General features: G+C 43.8%; 1 protein-coding gene across 2 annotated transcripts; it reads left to right on the top strand.

Moving 5' to 3' along the window:
- Positions 1–1,798: 1,798 nt before the first annotated feature.
- marcksa (myristoylated alanine-rich protein kinase C substrate a) lies at positions 1,799–5,850 on the top strand. 2 transcript variants are annotated; one of them, XM_063033684.1, is made up of 2 exons: positions 1,799–2,333; positions 3,813–5,850. In XM_063033684.1, exons 1-2 carry the CDS (start codon positions 2,235–2,237, stop codon positions 4,743–4,745), a joined length of 1,032 nt encoding a protein of 343 aa, XP_062889754.1. In that variant the 5' UTR covers positions 1,799–2,234; the 3' UTR covers positions 4,746–5,850. The 2 variants fall into 2 exon arrangements, with proteins under 2 accessions (XP_062889754.1, XP_062889747.1); XM_063033677.1 differs by having other exon boundaries at positions 1,802–2,333; positions 3,810–5,850.
- The last annotated feature ends 3,150 nt before the right edge of the window (positions 5,851–9,000 follow it).

The raw sequence follows: 9,000 nt of genomic DNA, 5'->3' as shown, positions 1-9,000 counted from the left end.
TACAATTCTCACTGCATATACATATGTCAAAATGCATTTACAACCGCTCTCCATATACCAACGTTGTTCTTTTGTCAAAATTTAAATCAAATTAACGCGGAAGGTTGTGTAAACACAAACTCTTTCCATTTACTATCAAGTATCCCTCGCTTCTTTGCCACATATGTATTCATTTCGCAGTCATTACTAAACAACGGTGTTGCACTATTTTTCGACGCCTTGTTTTGACGTGGTTTGTTGGACCAAGTATTGATCAGATCATTTCTCCAGAGATAAATCCGGTGGCAGTTTCTTTTCTGCCCTCACCTGGATTGTGTGTGGTAGCCTACTTTAACCCTTTACGGTGGAACTGAAGGCGGTGGGGGGCGGGGGTAGGAGAGAGCCGGGAAGGGTGGGAGCAGAACCTTGGACTACTGTTTCTGCCGAAGCGCTTGCAGTTAAAATCGTTCACAGACCAAGCCATGTGTCCCGATCCAATCAATGTCACCTCAGCATACACAAAGCCGTATTTTGTTTAGCTCTTTTTGTGCCGGCCCTGGGTGTGATCTGAGGCCGATTTTCTTTTAGGGTTTTATCCACTTCGTTCCTTTTCTTTGGGTCATCCCTGGGTTGAAGGAAGTTGTCATGGCAACCAGCAGTTCTATTCCTGTGGAATCGGGCAAAGCGCTTCGGGTTCACGTTAAACTAGACTCCATCGTGTGTGCATGTGTCTGGGGGGTGGGTGGGGGGTGAGGGGCGAGCGAACGGGATTGAAATGCCCGTTGGTACAGGCACCTTGGTCGATCCAGGAGACATCACCCACATCAGAGAGAGTTACCTCCTAGCACACAGCGCCAGGATCCTGTGCAGAACACATTTACAGCCCGACGGCTGAGGGGGGACAGGAGGATATCAATCAATAATTTATCCATGCGTCAATGCGAAGTAATTTGTTTAAGCTACGAAATATGCGTGATCTCCGGACCGTACAGGCAGTCGACCAGCAGAGCAAACTCCCGGGACCGTCGCGACGGCAGATCCAATTGCTTGTAGCCCAACGCCACCGGTGGAGAGGCTCATTTAACAAATCACTTCACGTACTCCTTCTTCATCGGCAAGAATCCAAAGTTGAACCTTTTCTCTCCCATTCACTTCTACAGAGAGCGAGAGAGACAGAGAGAAAAGGGGTCCACACAAGAGATGCAGCCAGACAATTGTATCATAGTAACGAAGCGCGTTTCCCTATCGCCAGCATAAAACACATTCAAGGGAAAGACGCCATTTGATAAACATTTTCGTTGGCGGCGGCTATTTTGTTAGCTATTAGAAGCAGGAATGGTAATCCAAATGTTTGAACAAGTTTCTCGATGAGGCGAATAGAAATGCTTTTGTCTCTGTGTGTATTTCTTCCGGGCATTTTGTTTCTTTGCACTATGATCAGTAAACTAGATCGCAAATCGCCAGCATCAGAAATTACCATCCTTGATTGAAACCCAATTAGCTGTGTGAAGCCATTTAATCCAAGACAGGGGAAGCACTTTAAACCTGTTTAACATGTCACTATTGTACTGTAAATACACACACGCACACATAATGTGTTTGCATCTCATACCAAATCTAGTACAACCCAATGTGACCAGTAAGAATTCCCAGATTTTCCCTGCACCTTTTCAGCGATATATTTGGCGAGAAAATATTCTTGATTGTTTGCTATATTTTCAAGCCCCTCCCTCGTAGCCTGCGATTGGCGAAGCGCTAGATTCGAAAGGCTGTGATTGGAGGTGCCTGGATTCGGTTGGCGTCATTGCTAAGTACCCCATTCATCTATGCATTTGGGCGTTGGACTCTGCATGTTATTAGCGCTGAGGGAGATTTCTCCATTTTGCCCCCTTGTCGAAAAGCAAACGCTACAAATCTAGGATCTTTTTATTGCCATTGCAACGTGGCCCCTTTCGTCCCTTTTTTTCCTGCGGCTCTGCATAAGGTTTGATTGCAGAGAACTTAAACTTTTTTTTTCCTAGGGGTGTGATCGGGCTTTTCCCCCCCCCTCCACTCCTTCTGTCTGTTCGTCCCCGTGTGTGTGTGTGTGTGTGTGTGTGTGTGTGTTTGTGTGCGTGTGTGTGTGTGTGTGTGTGTGTGTGCGTGTGTGTGTGTGTGTGTGTGCGTGTGTGTGTGTGTGTAGCAGCATTGAAAAGCCAGGCGTCTTTGTTCGCTTTCTTTCTTTCGCTGGCTGGGAGTTTCTTTGTTGTACGAACATGGGAGCCCAATTCTCCAAGAACGCTGCAAATCGTGAAACTGTGGCTGAAAAAGCCGGGGAAGCTGCCGCCGGATCACCTTCTAAAACCAACGGACAGGTTTGTATGCATTTTACAATAGATTTAGATTTTCCTTTGATTATTTTGATGTCCTGGGTTCTTTGCGGTGCTCTTCTTCCTCCCCCCACCTCCGCAACTTAGTAGTAACAGAAGAAATTGTTGCAAAAAGCCAAGTGTGATATCTATGGCTCGATCAAACCCTTTTACTCCACGATTTTTATCGTTTGGTAATATTGTTGAACGAAGTGGTAGAGGAAAGGACCACCCCCGCCGTATGAGAAACGTTAACACCAAAATAATGAATGTCTTAAATTGCGAAAAACGTATGTTAAAGTGTAAAATGAGGCTAAAATATCTGGCCTCGCGTGGTTGAGGGTTGATAGAACGAAGTGTTACTTCGACCTGGGTTTTGCTGTGAGAATCCTTCACATGTCCAGAACAGTTCTGCTATGTTCAGTGAGATCTATCGCAGGGGCTGGCTATGGTTGAAATTGATCTTGCGTGGTCGGTGGTACGGTTAATTGTATTTTCAGTGCGAAGTTATTGGACTTGGCAGTGAAATTTGTGGAACACCTTTCAGAGTAGAGTTTAAAATTAATCTCTCCCCCCCCCCCCCCACCAGCACTGGCTGGTGTGATTCTGTCACCCTACATTGTGACAGTGGGATCACGCTGTTCCGTACATATCTATATAGAGGCACGGTAACAGGAATCGGAGTCATTGGCTCCGTTAAGTTGAAGCTTGGATTCGGTATTTTTCTCCCCACCTTTGATTCTATGTGTGAGTGAGTCTCGGTTGGCGCGTCACGGTGGCTATGCTGAAGCTGCCTGCGAGAGGCGCCTGGAGCAGCGAGGCTGCAACGCCGCGGTCGGGGGCGCCTCCTAGCGCCTTTCCCCTTCATCCTCAAACACGGGCAGATGGCATCGCTGCACGTTAGCACCTATTAGAACACTTGGACAAAAGTCCTCGCTTTCTGCCCCCCCCAACCCCCGATCGCTTCTTTCCAGTTGCTTTGTCCAGGAGGGGGCACGATCGTGTATTATTAAATTTTAAAAAAAAATGTTCAATATTGCCCATAACCATTGTGTTTGAATGGGCGTGTATACCGTTTGCTACCTTTAATGCAAGATGAACTAGCTTGTTGGGGGGGGGGGGAGAGAAGAAGAGTGTTGAGAGAGAAGGACGTTTCTCCCTTCGTCCTACTTCAGCTGTAACCATTATCGTCAGATCCTGATTCTGTGGCTTTCCGGAGGATGGTTTATTATTTGTAGCCGCTGGGAACAGAGGTGTTGAGGTCCCCTCAGGTGTTATGTCCATGACCTTGCAGCCGTTTCCACGCCGTGCCCGTTTCACATGCCGCCTCGGCTGTAGAAACAAAGCCCCAACCCTCCTCCTCTTCAGTACAATACGTAAGCAGTGCCGGGCCATTTTGTGTACAATGTCGCCTCTCTCCTGGGTGTTTAATAACCCACCATTTTGTTGTTTCTTTCTTCCCCTCTCGCTTTCTGCGATCAGCAGGAGAACGGGCATGTGAAGGTGAACGGAGACGCCTCCCCGGCGGCGGCAGCCGCTGCCCCCTCCGCCTCCGAGGAGCCCGTGGAAAAGGAGGAAGTGCAGGCGAATGGAGCCACCCCGGCCGAGGAGAACAAGGAGCAGCAGCAGCCGAAGGAGGAGGGCGGAGAGGCGGCTGCCGAGGCGGGCAGCGGCAGCACCCCGGCCGCCAAACCCCAGGAGCAGAGTGGGGAAGGGGGGGCGGCGGCTGCGGCCGAGGGTGGCACTGCCACTACCCCGGCAGAGGGCGAGGCGCCGGTCAAAGGCGAGGAAGGAGGGGCAGCGGCCACGGCCGCCAGCCCGACCAACAGTGAGACCCCCAAAAAGAAGAAGAAGCGCTTCTCTTTCAAGAAGTCCTTCAAGTTGAGCGGCTTCTCCTTTAAGAAAGCCAAGAAGGAAACGGGCGAGAGCGGCGAGGGTGAAGCTGCAGCAGCCACCGCCGCTGCCCCAGCAGCAGCAGCCCCGGCCGAAGCCGAGAAAGAGCCGGGTGCAGCCGTAGAAGCCGGCAGCGCCGAGGAGAACAAATCCGCCCCGGCTGGAGACGCCGCCGCCACCGCTGCCGCTTCCTCTGCTCCTGCAGCGCCAGCCGAAGCCAAGAAAGAGGAGAGCGCTGCCTCGCCGGAGGCTGAGCCTGAGGAGAAGGCTCCCGAAAGGGTGGACGTACAGGAAGCCAAAGCTCCAGAGGAGCCCAAAGCCAGTGAAGAGAGACCTACGGCAGAGACGGCCTCGTCTAACCCAGCCCCCGCTGCTGAGGCGTCCACAGCCGAGCAAGACGCTGCAGCGGCGGCGGCACCAGCAGCAGTAGCAGAGCCAGCAGCACCAGAGCCAGCTATACCACAGGAGGCACCCTCCGAGTCCAGTCCAGCACCAGCTACCGAGTCAGCAGAGCAAAACCAATAAGAGCCCAAACTGGAGTGATTATCAAAATGGACCTTTTTTCCATGTTTGTTTGTTGGAGTGGTGCCAGGTACTGGTTTGGAGAACTGTCTGACCAGGGATTTTAAAAAAAAGGCTTTTTTAATTTTTAAAAAAAATCCCAGCGCATTAATTCTGTTACCACCATTCCAACAGGCAGAGATGAGCCCCAAACCTCGCTCTGTCAATTTTTTTTTTGCATCAGTATTACTGTTTTTGCATATTTTGCATTTTATACAAGTTTAATTTTTTTTTGGTCAATTATATGGACACGTCCAATGGTGTGGATAATCTGGGTGGGTCAGTCTTGGGTGCAGTGTAAATGAAGTAATATTAAAACCACAATGCAGCGGTGTAGTTGCCAAGCAAATGTGCCAGAAACTAATGATGTAAAGGATTAGTCTTTTAAACAAAAATCACATCTCATAAAAGTTATACCATTCAGTTTACAACACTAAATCTAATACAAGAAAACAAGGAAATCCATATCAAAATCAATAGTTTTAGTAATACATTTAAATCATAGAAACTTTTCACTTATCTCATTTTTAGCTGTACAAGTCAACGTGATAAGTAGAAGAAAAAAAAGTTGTATAGGCGTTATTGTTTATTGCTGGTTCATGACCTTGAAAGTGTAATTATGTATTACAGCAGGGTGTTTTTAACTGTGATTATGTATAAATGAAAACTTAATATCAAGAAGCACATGAAGTTTGCAACTCTTCACCCTGCCCCATTTTGTAAAATTGCAGTCATCTTGGAAGATCTTTTAAAAACAATTTTAAATGAAAAGCTGTGATAAGTGGAATGGTTGCTGTTTATATACTGTTGTATGTTTGGTTACAGCAGTCAATGCTTTTTTTTCAGTCGTCTTTGACAATTGGGAAAACTCTTCAGATGCAATGCGTTTCGTGTAGCATCTTGTCTATCATAGTTTTTTGTAAATACTGGAGAAAGTTTGACCAATTTGACTTAGAAATGGAATGTAACTTTGCTTACAAAATTGCTATTAAACTTCTCTGCTTAAGGTGTTCTAATTTTCCGTGAGCACACTAAAAGCAAAATAAATGTGAATAAAGTTTCAACTTCAGTGGCTTTTTTAAATTATTTTAAAGTTCTGTTGACTTTGTGCAGTTTAGAAAGATGCATGGTTCACGGCTATACTTGAAATGGTAGTCTGCTCTATCGGGGCTGATGTGCTCAGGAGGAAGGTGATAAGAGGGTAGAAAATGAATCATGTGGGATGCTTAAAGTGTCTGCTTCGTTTGTTTGAACAGTCTCTGAGCTGTGCCTACCATGAAGAAGTGTGGGAGCTCAGTTAGGTCCTCTCATTGTTCCCCCTCTGACTTTCGACCATATGCTCCATCTTGTACTCCCCCCCCCCCCCCCCCCCCGTATCCTGGCTTCTCCCTTGTTTCAGAATCGGGAATCAGGTTTAATACCATTGGCATACGTCATTAAATCGACTTAACTTAGCAGCAATACGATGCAATACAGGATATAGGAAAAACAATTACAGTAAGTATATCAAATAGTTAAGATGAGCAGTACAAAAATACTTAAAAATGAGGTAGTGTTCATGTGGTCAATGTCCACTCAGAAATTGGATGGCAGAAGAGAAGAAGCTGTTCCTGGGTATGTGCTTCAGGCTTCTGTACCTCCTGCCTGATGGTAACAATGAGAAGAGGGTTGTCTTGGGTGGTGGGGGTCCTTAAATAATGGGCACTGCTCCTTGCTGATGTCTTGGATACTGCCCATGATGGAGATAATTTTACAAGCTGGTGATGAAGGGCCTTGGCCCAAAACATAGATTATTTATTCCTTTTCATAAATGTTGCCTAACCCAAATTCCTCCATCATTTAGTGTGTGTGTGTTACACCTTGCAGTTTTTTGTCCATTATACACATCCTACAGTGTATTTTAATGTACCATGTGCACCCAAAAAGTAATGTAATTTTTAACATATTGCTTGTATGTTTAAGTTTTCTAGCCTGCTGGAAATCAGATTCAAACATTGATGGGAAACCAATAGGTATGCAAGATCTAATCAGTGACTATAATGCAGCTCCATTGTGTTTGAATATTTACCTACTATTCAGCAATAACATTTTTATCAGGTGATAGTTTTTTTATTGGCAAGGAGAAATTGTAGTCATTTAAATTCTAGTACACATCTTTTGGAAGCCAATTCTATGAAGCTTAATATTGAACATGTGCCAACAGTTAGTAAATTCAAGCCAAGTCCTAAGGAGGAATGCATTCTTTTGGGACTTGGTGCTTTTCTGTGATAAATTATGCTTGAGGTACATAGAAAGGATATGAGCAATTTATACATTCCAGTGTACGTGGCTTTATGCAGCTAACTTAGATGTTGAGAAATTAGATGTTTGAATAGCTTCAAGATAATGAGTTACTATTTTGGAATTTAACACCACATTGTTATGCTTTAAGTTCTTGCAAAGCTGAGGATGAATGGGCCTCCCAGCTGCTTTAGCTGTACATGTTCCTGCTTTTCATTGCTCAATTTGATATCACCCCTTCATATTTTGATATAAATTGGTAATTTTGTCAGCCAAAATTCAACATTAAAGTTTCTTGTCAGCTTTTATTGATGCAAGTTATCATGTAGCCAAATTCCTAAACCACTCTCAAACCTTTGTTTTATAGGAGGAAGAGGGGTTTTGAATGTGGCCTCAATTAGTTTCCTGAACAGATGCTAAGTCTTTCCCTCCCCTCCCCCACACCCAATTCCTTTCCCTTGCTGGGAGGTATCTAACTTTGTAGTTGCTCATGTATAGCTATTTAGAACTTGGTCGCAGTGGTAGCGAGGCTTGTTGTGTTGCAGTAGTACTGAGATTTTTCTCTTTGCTTTGTTACCTCCCACTGGAAAATAGTCCTGGGGAAACTGGGATTTAAAATGTTTCTGTTAGAATTCTTTAGGAAGCTGGGCAGTCTCCAATTGGATCAGGTTTAACTTTAAATGAAAGGCATTTACAGCAGTAATCAGTTTGGGTGGTTTTGCAATCTGCGTGACAATTTTAAAAGCTAGATCCTAGAGTGAGATCGATTATTTCAGGTGAACACAAATAATTGTGGAATTAATCCCTGTTTGTGTTTTCCAAATCTACTTGAAATTTATAATTATATAATTGTATACAATTCAATCTGAAGTGTAATGGTCCAACATTCTTTAATGCCAAATTGATTAGGATTGCACGATTAAAAGATACAAAGTTAGTTCCTTAAATGAAAATAGCCTGGCTAATTTATGGTGAGTAATGTTACACAATACTGTGCAGAAATCTTTGGCACATTTTTAAAAAAAAATTCTATAAAGTGAAGATGCTTTCAAGAATGAAGTTTCTAAATATCAAAAAGAGCCATAAAAAAGAATCAAATCAAAATTTGATATGACCATCTTTAAAATTGCATCAATTTTCCTGGGTACACGATCGTGCAGTTTTATAAGAATATCGGTTGTTGGTAGGGTTGTATCAAGCCATGGAGAATGTGCCACAGTTCCTCTGCAGACTTTGGCTGTATCTCTGGCTTCTGTCTCTCCAGGTAATCTTAGACGGTCTCTGATGTTGCGATCAGGCCTCTGTGGAGACCATACCATCTGAAACTAATATTTAAAAAAAAACAAGTGCTTAAGACTTGCACAGTACTGTATCTTTTAATTTTCTAGCTCAAACCTATTTACCTTTATTGATCGTAATTCCTAATTCCCTTACAGTTGACAGTAAACACAAAAACATTTCCCTTTGGATACATCTAAAATATTGTCTAGATTTTAATCTTTAATCTGTGCTATTTGGAATATCAATTCAATTTAGCAAATTTCGATTCATTGTTACAAATTCAGACGTGAATTTCTTAGTCACCAGAGTTTATTCCTGTTGGTATTGAGACTGAATGTGAGTTTTTTTCCCATATCACATTCTGTTGGATAAGAACAAGTTCTGCAATTCGATTCTTAACCTTTTAAGCCATATGAAATGCACAGCTGATTTCATTGCTTAGGAAAATAATACATTTAAGTAAGTTCATGATGGAACACTGAGCTAAATATGGAGATGAGGGCTGGTGGTTAGAAAGATTTTAAGCACCTTAAAGGTTATGCAAATTTAAGAAAATCGTTGGCTGTTAAATGCATTAACATTTTATTTCAGTTTATTAGTGTGAATTTTCTTGTCTGATTCGAACATACTCCATCTAGTGACAACAATTTGTCTTGAT

Source organism: Mobula hypostoma, chromosome 2 (assembly GCF_963921235.1).
Source record: "Mobula hypostoma chromosome 2, sMobHyp1.1, whole genome shotgun sequence".
NCBI lineage: Eukaryota > Metazoa > Chordata > Chondrichthyes > Myliobatiformes > Myliobatidae > Mobula > Mobula hypostoma.
This window is presented reverse-complemented; position numbering and strand designations above follow the sequence as displayed.

Excerpts from the sequence above, each read along its gene's own strand:
- marcksa (XM_063033677.1), top strand. The coding sequence starts at position 2,235 with ATGGGAGCCCAATTCTCCAAGAACGCTGCAAATCGTGAAACTGTGGCT. Across the intron at positions 2,334-3,809 it reads CTTCTAAAACCAACGGACAG|CAGGAGAACGGGCATGTGAA; the intron begins GTTTGTATGCAT and ends TTCTGCGATCAG.